The sequence below is a fragment of the Scyliorhinus canicula genome, chromosome 16 (assembly GCF_902713615.1).
Source record: "Scyliorhinus canicula chromosome 16, sScyCan1.1, whole genome shotgun sequence".
NCBI classification, from domain to species: Eukaryota; Metazoa; Chordata; class Chondrichthyes; order Carcharhiniformes; family Scyliorhinidae; genus Scyliorhinus; species Scyliorhinus canicula.
Window position 1 is genome coordinate 46,639,161 of NC_052161.1, and position 14,020 is coordinate 46,653,180.

Consider the following 14,020-nt stretch of genomic DNA (forward strand, 5'->3'; position numbering starts at 1 on the left):
CCCTTTATAAATTCCTCTGACCACATTATGGCATTTTCCTCGGGAAACTTGACTCACTGATTGCACAATCTAATCATTTATGTAATCTGGTTGCCGGGTTCCCATAGATCTCTTACAATGTGCTTTCTGAATTTATTTTTCTATCTATGCTGTTTCCTCTCAGTAACTGAAGTTTCTAATATGCAAAATAAAATTAAAGTTAAAATTACACATTTCACAACATGATTAAATGTATTGACTGAACTGTCTTTCAATTTCAAGGTCTCAAAATCCCATGCATAGAGTTGATACTTTTGCCAATCCACATCCTAACCCGGCCCACTAAAGACAGCCCTCGGGCCTCATTTTAATAATTCAGATACACTCCTACTCTTCCTGGATCAATTTATTAAAACAATGACCTGCCAACTGCTAGAAAATGGGAGCAGAGCAGCCTCAAGGCCCATTCCACTCAATGCAGTCCAGTTGCTTGGAGGGATACTTAAAATGAAATTAGGTTCCTGATAGGAAACAAAGGTAATTTAAAGGGATTTATATTTGTATTAGTAAACAATTAGAAATAAGGTATAATTTTTAAGTGGGTTTAATTTAATGTTTATGTGCATGGAAGATTAAAACCTACAGATAGATTCATGCTGGACAATGGTGGTTGTATGTGTGGTAAGTGTGAGGGTTGGTTAAGTTCCAACTGTGTTTCTATTGTGCTTAGAGAGGGCTACTGCATGAAGAATAAATAAAAGGCTTAAGCATGTGGGTGTTGCTTACCAACTGGAGCCTTGTATGATAGAGAAGCTTTTAAGCTTTAGTTTAGATAATTTTATTGCCGTTGAATACAGGCAGTGCAAAAGATGGCAGCTCTCACAGCTCTGCTAGAAGCAGATGGCTTAGAAAGATAGTGAGGGAAGATCTCTCTCAACTTTTCCAGAAGAAAAGTCATACCATGGAGTAATGAGGGTTTACGCAACCGTTTTCACCATGCAATGAGCTAAAAAATAGCACGAGCAGCATTACTGTCCTGGTGATTGGACTTGTTATGGCCTTAATTGGCCCTTTAACTGTCGATCGGTGCACATTAGATTTGCGCATGCGCCTGCCGGTTAAGAAAACAAGTATCGGCATCTGAAGAGCAGCTAGTTAAGGAAACTAGATAAATGAAGAGAAGTTTCCAAGAAGCCTCGAGGTTGAAGGTGCTAGAACAGAGAACTGTTCAATAAAGACAGACAAAACGGAGAAGAAGATTGAGAGGCCAGAAAGATATCTGAAGTGATTTTTAGGATTTTGAGATTTTACTACGGCCTGTGGAATGTGAATTGAAATAATCGTGGAAATTAGTGGCTGGATCCTTTGGGGGTGGGAGGGGGTGAAAGCAGTTAAGATAAAGGAAAACAAAAACGGGGGGCGAAATTCTCTGACCCCCAGCAGGGTCGGAGAATCGCCTGGGACCGCCGAAAATCCCGCCCCCACCATGGCAGAGATTCTCCACCACCCGGGAAGTGGCGGGGGCGGGAATCTCGCCACTCCGATCGGAGAGGCCCCTGCGGTGATTCTCCGGTCCGGATGGGCCGAAGTCCCGCCGCTGGGAGGCCTCTCCCGCCGCCGAGGTTTGAACCACCTCTGGAACGGCGGGATCAGCGGCGCGAGCGGGCCCTGGGGGGGCGGGGGGCGATCGAACCCCGGGGGGTGGCCCCACGGTGGCCTGGCCCGCGATCGGGGCCCCCCGCTCAGACTCCGGGCCAGTGCCCTGGGTGCACTATTTCTCCTCCGCGGCCGCCACAGCCTTCGCCATGGTGGAAGCTGAAGAGAACCCCACATCGCGCATGCGCCGGCAGTGACGTCAGCGGCCAGCTGCTGCTGACGTCACTGCCGGCGCATGCGCCGACCGGCGAAAGCCTTTCTGCCAGCCCCGCTGCCGGGGGCGCCGGTTTTTTGCGCCAGTCTTCTGGTGCCAACCGCTCCGGCGCGGGGCTGGCCCCCAAAGGTGGGGAGAATTCCCCACCTTTGGGGAGGCCCGACCCGAGTGGTTGGCGCCACTCCGCTACGCCGAGACCCTCCGTCACGCCGGGTAGGGGAGAATCCCGCCCGGGGTGTGTAAAAGTTTGGGCAGGATTTGCAAACCACTAAAGGAAAACATTATTATTATGAGACAAGGTAAAATAACAAGTGTGTTCTTGGGAGTGGATCTTGGAAACACTCATGTGACAATTATCTGGGAGGATTCTGAGGAGAAAACAATTGGGAGAGCTCCATCTCCTCCTGTTGCACACTGCTCTGTGCTCTGCTACTTGTCTCCATTTCTAAAAGATGCTGCAGCCCAAAAGGGACTGCATGGATAGCTCCCATTCCTTTCTAAAAAATGTATAGAGTACCCAATTTGTTTTCCAATTAAGGGGCAATTCAGCGTGGCCAATCCACCTACCCACATCTTAAGGTTGTGGGGGTGAAAACCCATGCAGACACGGGGAGAATGTTCAAACTCCATGGGTTGGGATCGAACATGTGTCCTCAGCGCCGTAGACAGCAGTGTTAACCACTAGGCCATCCTGCTGCCCCAATATAGCTCCCATTCCTGAAGCAGATTTTGTCTTGACATACCTACCTTATTCTCTGGCCTCCTAGTAAAGATTCAGCACCATTTCCTTGAAAATCCAAAAGGTTTGCAAATGCTCTCCAATCACATTTAACACAGTACTTCTAGATGTCTTTGTAGCAGCAAAACTAAGGCTAGCATTTTATGTCTGGCCAATGTGCGCAGCTGACCTAGTTTTTAAAATCTTGCCCAGGAGCACTTCCCATATCAGCATGCACATGCGTGAATCTAATGTACACCTATCGACAATTAAAGGACCAATTAAGGCCATTAAAAGTCCAATCACCAGGACTTTTATGCCGCTCTTGCAATTTTTTAGCTCATTGCATGGGGAAAACGGGTATTCCCTCATCCCAGGGTGGGATAAATGGCCGCCAAAGCAGCAGCAGTTCTTCTGTGATAGTTTGGATGTAGCTGTGAGAGTACAGCATTTTGCTTGTTCCCTAGTTGTAGTTTAGCATTAGAGGAGTAACGTCCAGAATTTCAAGACTTCCCTGCAAGGTTTTCCTTAGGATTGGACCTCAGGATTACATCACCTGCAAGGCACCAGTCCTCTGCATCGCCTCTGCAGGGACACAATGAAATCAATTTGCGACATGGGGCCTGAAATTGCCTCCAACTGTAGCTAGTGGCATTGAAGGGCACAATGGCCCTCAATTTTTATGCTTTCAATTCATTGCAGGGCTCAGTGAAGGATTGAGAGAGTGTAGCATCTCTCAATCAGCCACACACACACAGTCATGTCAAGATAGTGTCCGATGCCACCCTCTGAGATGCCTGTACTTTCATCAACTGCCGGACAGACAAGGCAGCCAGGCAAGAGAGCACGAGGGTTTGCAACGATGGTTGGGTTTTCCTGCATCCAGAGTTTTACACACTGCATGCATATAGGGCACCGGCAGGAGAGTTGGGGGCTGGCATCAACAGGAGTGGGTACCACCCGATGAATGTGCAGATTGACTGTGGCTATAGGACACAGATTCCATAGGTAAGTGCCCATTATCCAGGGAGTTCACATTATTCATACATCTTGTGGCACTCCCAGGTACCAAGGCTGTTCAAGGATGCTGCAAGATTGGATGGACGGCTCCTGGTGACAGGAGTCATCCCTTAAAGAGGTGGCCGATGACCCCACTCCATTACCCAAAAACTGAGGCAGAGAAGAGATAAAACAGGGTTCATGCATCCTCAAGTGCGGTGGCTGAGAGGATCATTGGGCTGCTCAAGGTGGGCTTCCGATGCCTTGGCCGATCCGGTGGATCATTGCAATATCTGCCAGAGCGTGTCTCCCTCAAAGTGGTTGTGTGCTGTGCCTTTCACAATCTAGCACTGACAAGGAGGGCCTAATGGAGGCCGAGGAGAGCAAGGCAGAATCACAGGTTAGGGAGGAAATGAAAATGAAAATCGCTTATTGTCACAAGTAGGCTTCAAATGAAGTTACTGTGAAAAGCCCCTAGTCGCCACACTCCGGCGCCTGTTCGGGGAGGCTGTTACGGGCTCCAGTGATGACTCCAGTGATGGGTCTGAGGATGAACCTGGGATCGTACAGGGAGAGGACTTCGAGGCAGACAATATGAACATTCAGATAAGCAGGGATGCATTGATACAGCGATCCTTTAGCTCGGCATTCAAGGCATGGAGGCTGACTCAGTCTAATGACAATGTCTCACTCGTAATAAAATCTCCCTTAAGAGCCCAACCCAGAAATGTTGCACCACACCAAGCCCTCAGTTTACCACACCTGGCCAATGTACAAGCAATGCAGCCAACTCAGCCCATATCACTTAACATAAAGAAACATATACAAATGTGCCAAACCAAACAGAATATTCAGAGTAATGAACGCAAATAATGTCACCTGTGACACACCTGGTTATGCTCAAGTTGCCTTAACCTTATACCTGTGGTGCTGTGTCTTGGTGCCGCCCGTCTGCCCCACCTTCCTCACTGGCAGCAGCTTTGGGGGTGGCCTGCTGACTTTGCGGTTGTGGCTACCATGATGACCTTGGCAGGCGTCCTCTGGTCATTGGTGCTGGAGTTGGCTCCAGCTTGGGGCGGGGGGGAAGGGAGAGAGGAAGAATCCAGCACTATGGCTGGACGCTCCTCAGATGTCATGGTATTGTTAGATGCAGTGGCCACTGGCAGAGGGGCAGAGCAGCTGATAGTCTTGTCCGGAGTGCCCTGAGAGAAGCCCATGGAGAAGATAGACTGCTCACCTGCCAGTGTGAGGTGCGTCTGCACCTCCCTGCTCACCATTGGTGGACATGGCGCTAACAGTGACACTAAACGCCTCATCCATCTCTCACACTGGTAGTGACCTCCAGAGTCACAGCTGGTGTGCTATCTTGAAGGTCCGAGTACAATCCCTGAAACTCCTGAAGCAACCTCTCCAGGAGAGTCGCCACTCTCAATGGAGGAGGATGTGCGCTCAGTGCTCAGCATCAACGCAGTACTCATGTTCAGCATGAAGACCTCAATGAGGGAAGCCATGGCACTCAGACCTTCATGGATCTCTGCCAGAACTCACCATACACCCCATCATCTCCTGCCTGATGGATGTCTTCAGAGATGCATCATCTACCTCAGACTTCCAACACATTAGATGTTATTGTTATGAATTTCCTATGTTTTTAAAAACAGTTTTTATTCTCCATTAATCCCCTTAACAATAACAACGATCCCATCCTCCCACCACCCCAAACAACGGCCCACCTGTCAATATATGCATCAATAAAACAAACCCTCCCACAGTGGAAACAAAAAAACAAAGGAAAGGAGTCCGGTACCGCCCATGGTCACCCTAGAGTCCACCCCCCCCCCCCCCCCCCCCCCGGTCACCCTAGAATCCACTCTACCCCCCCACCACACTCAACACCGTCCAACCTCCGAAAGAGTACCGTATGTGATACCCAAGAGTTGTAAACCCCCCCCCCCCCCCCCCCCCTCCCCCCTCCCTCCCCCTGCCCACTGCCTCGGTTCTCTCGGTCCTCCTTCCCCCAACCTCGGTTCCTTCCCTCCAACTTTCCACCTTGGCTAGACCACTCGGACCCTGTTCTGCTAGGCTACGATGGCCGCAGCCCCTCCCCCCCTAACCTCACTCCCGTTCACTGGCCGGTTTAAACTGGCCAGCGTGGAGGCCCCCGCCCGGGTCCCTTTCCCCCTTGCCTGGCCCAAGGAAAGCCCAGAAATCCCCTTTTAGCACACACACACCCGCATATCCACCTACACCCCAAAGAGCCCTCGCTTCGAGTGCAAATCCCATCCCTTCCCTTGTCCAAATATATACACCATTGGCTCCTCTAGCCCACACACCCGGAAGCAGTGAAACAAAAAAAGAAGAGACAAAAAGAAGAAAAAAATACAGTCCGGAGGTTCCATCGGCAAGTGGCCATTTCTCAATTTCTCAGTTCTGCCACAGTCCTTCTGCCTTCGCAAACTCCTCTGCTGCCTCCGCCGTTCCAAAATAAAAGTCCTTGAGCTTATAAGTCACCCTCAGCTTCGCTGGATACACAATGCCGCACTGCACCTTGCTGATGTACAATGCCCTCTTCATCTGGTTGAAAGCACCCCGCCTCCTCGCCAGCTCCACCGTAAAGTCCTGGTATACACGTATACCAGCTCCAGCCCACTGCACCACCCGCTTCTGCTTGGCCCAGCACAGGACCTTCTCTTTCACACAGTACCTACGGAAGCACAAAGTCACTACTTTTGGTGGCTCACCCGCCTTTGGTACAGGCCTCTCCGACCGATGAGCCCTATCCAGTTCATATCCGGAGGGATCCCCCCCCCTGCCCCAATTGTTTCGCCAGCATAGCGGCAAAATACTCCGTCAGCCTCGGCCCTTCAACTCCTTTGGGCTGCCCCACAATCCTCAAATTCTGTCGCCTGGACCTGTTTTCCAGGTCTTCCAATTTTCCTCGCAGATCCTTGTTCACCTCCATCGCCTTCCACATCTCCTTCCCCATCGAGGTAAGTTCGTCAACGTGCTGCGCCACCGTCTCCTCCACTACCTTCAGCGCCTCCACTTGCGCCCGCACCTCCGCCATTGCACTCGCCACCGCCATCGTCACCGGGGAACCTTGACGCCTCCGTGGACCCTGGGACCGGGCTTAAAGCCCCGAAAATGCCGTTCCCGATCGGGAGCCCTCCGTTGCACGGCCGACCTCCCGCTGAATTTCCTATGTTAAGCATTACTTTAACTGGTGTGTTTTTAGATGTATAAAGAATTCAAAATAACAGCTTCAACCAATTTCACAAAACTATAGGGGCTCGATCTACCCGAATGGAGACAGAATATTGTAGCCTGAGATTAGCTGGGTATTTCCCAGTGCTTAAAGTGCCGAATAATACCCTACTATCTAATGCCCATTCAGGTGGATTGGGGGCCTCAGTGGGGAATGTGTGGCTGAGGCTGCACTTAACCCCGTTTTCTGCACTGAGCAGTTCGCTCGCCAGAACTTCTCGGTTCCACTCGCCAGAACTTTTTAATGGCGTCCCAACCTCTCGAGCCCCCGACGTGACTCCCAAGACCCCCCCCCCCCCCCCAACTCACTATAGGGTTTTCTCCAGGCCCCGCAACCCCCCACAGAGCACTCCCCCTTACCCCCCCCCCCCCCCCCCCCAAACCCGGCAAGATCACCGCCTCCCAGAAAATGCCAGCTTGGTATCTTGGCAGTGCCAGCCTGGGCACCTTGGCAGTTCCAGGCAGGCATCCAGGTGGTACTGCCAGGTAGGCAGTGCCGGGATGCCAGGCTGATAGAGACAGGGTGCCCGGGTGGCATCCTGCCAGCATGCCCAAACGGAAAGCACCTGGGGGCTTCCGATTCCCTGGGAGACCCCACCACAAGTGTTCCACCTGGTCCCGTTTGTGGGGACCAGTACTGAACGGAGCTCGCCCAAAGTCTCCGAGGTGAGTGGGAAAGATACCAAGGCCTTGGTTACCTCAGGGAACTGTCTCACTCTAATATGCAGATTTGCCAAAAGTGATCACACCTCAATGGGCTGGATTCGCATGTGACGTCTCGCGAGATCGCGTTAGTTCTCATGAGGTGTAGCGAGCCGGGCAGATCCCAGGAGTGGGGTCTCCCAACATCTATCAGCCACATTGCGGCACGGCGCGCCGACTTTCAGGCGCAACGTGATCAGGAAATCACAGCCCCTGATCTAGAGAACTATCACCCTGCAAGCAATCAGCTTAACAGCCAGTTTGGTTGACACACCATGCCGTCTCAAGACTGTTGTTTGCCATAGAATATGCATGGGGCGCGATCTTCCGGAAAAATTTCCAAATATTGTAGGGAATTACCACGAGTTTCTCGGCACTCGGCTCAGCGATCCGGCAATTCAACGTTAATTGGTCCACTGAAGGAGGCCTCACGGGCTTCTCACTGCAAATAACACCTCGTCAGCTGATTCGCTAGGATCGATCTCGCCAGCCTCCCCCACTAACAAGATTCGAGCAGCACTTAAGCTGCACTTGCTCGGCCAACCCCAGCCAACTCACAATAATGACGCCGAGGTGGCTCGGGACTCCAAGATTCGTGGACGCTGACCTGGACACAGTGGAGACCAGGAGAGACATCCTGTTCCCCCGGGGTCCCGGTATGTGAGACACACGGCAGCAAGTGCTGTCTGGGATGAGGTGGCGGCAGCCATTAGTTCCAACAGTATGACCAAGAGGACTGTCCAGCAGTGCAGGAAGAAGGTCAACAACGTACACCGGGCAGCACGAGTGAGTATTCACCAAAGCCACCAGTCCCCCCCTACCCCCCGCCCCCAGTCCGGTAGCATCCACTCCCCAACTCTCCAAGTGATCCCCAGCCCTCCCTCCCCCTTCCCCCTAGCACTGCCTTCACACCCCCTCTCCCACCACTGAACGTGTGACTAACGATACTCACTCTGCATCTCCTCAGGAAAAACTCTCTCACAATTGGCGAAAGAAGGCCTAGACTGGCGGAGGAGTGCCGGACTTGAAAATCCTCACCTCCTTCGAGGGATAAGCCCTGGAGATGACCGGTGTTGCCGAGGACAGAGCGGTCACTCATGCAGAGGCTGGCGAACGCTGCAGAGATGAGGAACCACCGGGCTCCATCCGGACAACCTGTCAAACGTGAGCAGTGATTGCCTTACTGACTGACCCATCAATCCCACTGTCCACATGCCCATTCTCCTGCAGATCCTCCAGCCGACGGCGCCGGACCTACCCGGGTGGCCCCCTCTCCTGACTCAGAGGAGAACACCTCAGAGGAGAGCTCCGAGACTGCCATCATAATAGCCACTGCACAGATGTCATCCCCACCCTCCACCAGCGCAGACACACACATCTTGGTGGGAAATATTAATGTACAGGCTTCTGGAGCCCAATCAGGTGAGCTCCAGAATCTTCCCCGGGTTTCACCCCTTTGACGAGGCCTCATCTCACAGGCAGCACACAGGACAGGGCGGCAGAGCTGTGCATGTACCGCCGACAAGTGAGCCGAGTTCCTCCGACCCCAGAGCCCCTAGAGGACGTCCGCCAGGGGCATGGAGGGCCATGGGACGAGGTAAGCAGCTGGCTGCCTCCAGCTCAGATGTGCATCTTGGGGAAACACCAAGACGTAGAGGGAGAGCTTGGAGGGCCAGGTACATTGAGGATCATGAGGGCTTCGGTGTAGGGGTAAGGGGTTAGGCTGGTTAGCTGGGGAAGGGAGGGGGGGCATTGTCGGGAATGGGCTACAGCACATTAAACATTTTGCACAATCATTATGATGCCTCTGTTATTTTCTTCCGCAATGCAGGCTGACCCCAGGACCCTTTGCCCATCTCTCCAGGCAACCCACCCTCCCATCCGGTTGTGGTCATGTTCCCGGAGCTGTGTCCCATCCCCTGGGTGTTCGGATGTTGGCTGCTGCATGTGTGGTGTTGCCTCCCACAGTGTTCAGGCACAGTATCCAGGCATCAAGGTGTGATTGGAATGCTAGGCAATGACTCCCACATACTACGTGGCCCGCCTACCCACGGGAATCCACTTGACATGTGTGAAGTACTCATTTAACCATGACTGTCAATTCCCTATTAGCGATTGCCTTCAGCCGTGCAGCCAGCAGTTGGTATGGGTTCTGGGTGATCGCTGGAGCAGACAGGCAGGGACAAGGGTTGCCCCGGAATGGGGTTGAGACCCAGGGGTTGGCATGGTGGTGCCCCGAGCGATTACCTCCCCCCAGTTGACCATCCTGCTCCCTCTCTCCCCCTCTCCCCTCCCCCCCAACCTCATTTTTGGCCTCTCCTGCTATTCACCGGCCTCATTACGCTTGAATGCGAGTGTAACGAGGCCGGAAGATCGCATAGAAACCATTGCAGACTGAACACAAATACCTCATCCAACTGGAAGTCTAGACTGAATGATCCAACTAGAAGATAACCATCTCAAACAGAGACTTTTAACTTTTTACTTTGAGGATTATTTTTACACCCTTGTGCTTGTTTGTCTTGTGTGTGTGTATAGAGGGTGGGGCAAGTTAAAGAGAGGGGTTAGAAATTAGACAGCAGTTAACGAGTTGTAGTCGTTGTCTATTTAATTATAGTTATTGTTATTGATAAAATGTAATTGTGTTTAAATTTACAAAGCTGGTGACTGTACTTATTGGTCTGCCAAAGCCCAAAGATTTCGGGTATTTTTAAAATTAAGAGTTAATTTCAAATGTGTTGTGATCCTAGATCAAGTGGGGCTGAAATTGACCACATACTAGTCCAGGATGTCGTAACACTGGGAAAATGGACAAGTCTGCAGTTGGGAAATGGCTGCAGTTGCAGTTTCATCTGTAAATGGTTTAAAGACTAAGTTCTCAAAGTACAATGGGAATATAAGCCAACCCTGTGGATTTCGTGAGGAGAATTGTAAAAGCCACTTTTAATAAACTAGCCATCTGGACAGCGTCTTGTGTTAAAAGCCAATTAGTGTGGGGTGTTGGATGATGTGGGAAATAGTTAGGAGGAAAGGGCGATTGGGAAATTGTGTATGTAAGCCACATTGGCTGGGTGTGGTTGTTGGTTGGGTGGGTGTTATTTATTTTGATGTTTTTCCCTCGTGAAAATTGTTAAAATTATATATGCCTTAATAAAAATATTTTTAAAAAGCCAAATAGTACATAACTGCAGTTGTAAAGGTTGACAAAACGGAGTATTAACGGCCCATTCACAGCAATTGCTGAACAAACGGATGTGTTCTCAGGCCAGGGGTGTGGCTTGCTGATCCACTGCATTCCATGGACAATTCATGCTGGAAGAAGTCGAATTAAAGCAAAAAGACTCAGAACATCGAGCAGCAAGAACCCAGGAGTAACCCTTCCAAGAAGGTGCCTGAACTGCAATCAAATACTCATCCCTTTTGACATGAGCTTGATCAACTCATTTGTGTGGATAATACCGTAGCCTTTTGCCTAGTCACAGATTAGTAGTTCAGTATAGGTTAAATGGGTTAAGATTTGTCAATAAAGTTCAGTTGTATGAAGTTCCTTTACTTGTCTCTTTGTCCGACATGTCGATGGTCAAACCCCCCCCCCCCCGACCAATAGAGAGAAGGAATAGTCAACAGGATATTCAATCATAACTGTTTAAAAACACAAATTAAAATTTTTAATGGTTTATCTTTGTAGCAAAATTACATGTTGCATATACCTGTCACAGTGAGAGCTTCCTCTGGAGCTGGTTCGGCCTGATTCATGTTGAGCATCTAGCAGTATTTTTTCCATTTCTCCATTGAGAATGGAAGTGGGTGCTGGAACCTGCTCTTGTCCTCCACTTTGTGTGCTGCTCCCATTGTTGCCATTGTTACTGTAGTGCAACTCTACCCAAGATCCTGAGTGGATTAAAAGTAAAATATTGTCAAATCCTCGCAAAAGTAATCTGGAATTAAGCAACATACCACAATAACGTGGTATATGCATGCTGTTGCTGACAAGTTCCGCTTTTAAGCTTTAAGAAGTCTAAGATGATGTACGTAACCTGTCATGCACAAGCTATGGCATGCAACAGGATGTCACTGGACAAATCTGGTAACTCAAAATATGGGGTACAGGGGAGGGGACGATCTCATCACAAACATTAGCAATCAATGGTTATGAAAGACAAGATAAACAATTGATACCCTGGACATTTTGCCTTTCTTGGTTTCAGGCTTTTCTGATTATTGTATTATATGTGGCTTCTCACAGGACATGCAGCCAATTGCAGATATCTGTATATGAATCTGAATAAGTATGACAGTTTGAAACATCAAATCCATTTTTATTCTCTGTCCAGGCATCTGTTTGTGGCCTGGAGGCCTGTTTGAATATCTTGGTTCCCAGACAATAAGCCGTAACTCTTTCTGATTCCCAACTCATTATTACTTGAAAATAATAATTGTTGCTTGTAAACATTGCTCGGCAAAACAGCAAACCATTCTACATGCACATTGTAGCTTCCCATCTAAAATATAGTTTGTGAGGACCCGTGTTCGAATCCCGGCCCTGGGTCACTGTCCGTGTGGAGCACATTCTCCCCATGTCTGCGTGGGTTTCACAACCCACAACCCAAAGATGTGCTGGTTAGGCAATTGGCCACACTAAATTGCCCCTTAATTGGAAAAGAAAAATAATTGGCTACTCTAAATTTATTTAAAAAATAAAATAAAATATAGTTTGTTCTTTAGTAACAAGTTTGGTCATACAAGGAACACAATAAACTCAGATTAAACTGTATTGAAAGAAAACCAAATCAATAATAAAGCCTGTTCTCTACTCTTCTTTGCTAAAAGAACTTTGCACAAAAAATGTAAATCATCAATGCACAAACCAGTAAGGAAATCTGTTTTTAGAAATTCCCTTCAGATTGAGTTACTAACTAAAGATGAATTCTTCCTCTCCATAAAGCAATGCATTTTTTAAAAAATCCCACTTTGGGTGGGATTCAAATTGCAAAGTCTCTCAAGATGTGATAAGCTGGGCAAATCTTGCGAGAGACCTCTTGCGAGATTTACTGGCTATATCGCATCCTGAGTCAGGTATTTACCAGTTTCACTGAATATTGCAAGCTAGCACTGCTATTTGCTGCATATATTCACTACTAAACAATGGGTGTAGGATCCCAATTGTAGGTTAATTTAAAAGAGAAGAGCAATTAGAGATGACGGAAAGGGAGCAGTGAGAGAACAGGGGTGGACAGCACTGTGCCTACCATCTACACCCGTTTAAGATGATTTATTCAAGGTCTATCTAATGAGAACTTACTGAAGAGATCTATGTTGAACCAAGTTGTCGTGAAAATGCATTATAATCTGCAAGCAAGAACCAGACTTACTGCACTGTTCATGGTAAATCAAGATAACAACTGCAGAGATAGGTGGCACAGTGCCACAGGGGTTAGCACTGCTGTCTCACAGCGCCAGTGACCAGGGTTCAATTTTGGCCTTGGGTGAAGTTTGCACATTCTCCCAGTGTCTGCATGGGTTTCCTGACTGCTCCGGTTTCCTCCCACAGTTCAAAGATGTGCAAGTTAGGTGGATTGACCATGCTAAAATTGCCCCTTAGTGTCCAGAGATGTGCAGGTTAGGTGGGGTTACATGCATAGGGAGGCGGAATGGACCTACGTAGGGTTCTCTTTCAGAGGGTCAGTGCAGACTTGATGGGATGAATGGCCTCCTTCTGCACTGTAGGGATTCTATGCTACTCATACCTTTCAGAGAGACAAGAGACTTGACTGATATCAGGTGAACCCTTTTATTTGTACAGTAACAAGTCTTGCAACACCAAGTTAAAGTCCAACAGGGTTTGTTTCGAATCACGAGAAACAAACCCTGCTGGACTTTAACCTGGTGCTGTAAGACTTCTTACTGCGCTCATCCCAGTCCAATGCTGGCATCTCCACATCCTTTTATTTGTGATATAGCTGACATGCTTTAACAGAAGGCACACCAGTTCATTGAAATCAGTGTGGACCATAAACACTAGAAACAAAGATAACCTATTTTCTGCCAACTTCCCATTGCCCTTAATTACTCTTACCATCAAATGCAGCCATGAACCATTTATGAATATGAAAATTTCACTCTTTCAATGTGCAAATAATTTTTGATCATCATAATACACTTAAGTGAAGGAATATGTAAGATGTATTAATGTTGATATAGACCAATTTAGCAGACTTATTTGGGTTCTGGACTTGTGGCTTGGACAAAGGAACTTTTATTATAATATACACCTTTAAAATGGATCTTAAGGCACTCTCAGACATTAAACACTCTAATTGAGAAATACATGGTTAAAAATGCATTGAAAACCTCACAATCCAACACTAGCTGTGCTGCTGAAGATTGAATGCATACTGGGCTAAGGTATTCCTGTCACCTTGCTTCATTAGTAGTGTGTGTAATTTTGAAGGTTGTGGCTTATGGACAGATATAAGGAAATATTCCAC

At 48.7% G+C, this 14,020-nt stretch overlaps 1 protein-coding gene across 1 annotated transcript in view; it reads right to left on the reverse strand.

Moving 5' to 3' along the window:
• bnip3 (BCL2 interacting protein 3) overlaps window positions 1-14,020 on the reverse strand; it is a 64,553-nt gene that overhangs the window by 21,578 nt on the left and 28,955 nt on the right. The window contains exon 2 of the mRNA XM_038773534.1: window positions 11,243-11,423. Coding sequence (XP_038629462.1) covers window positions 11,243-11,423 — 181 coding nt within the window. The remainder of the gene's footprint in view (window positions 1-11,242; window positions 11,424-14,020) is intronic.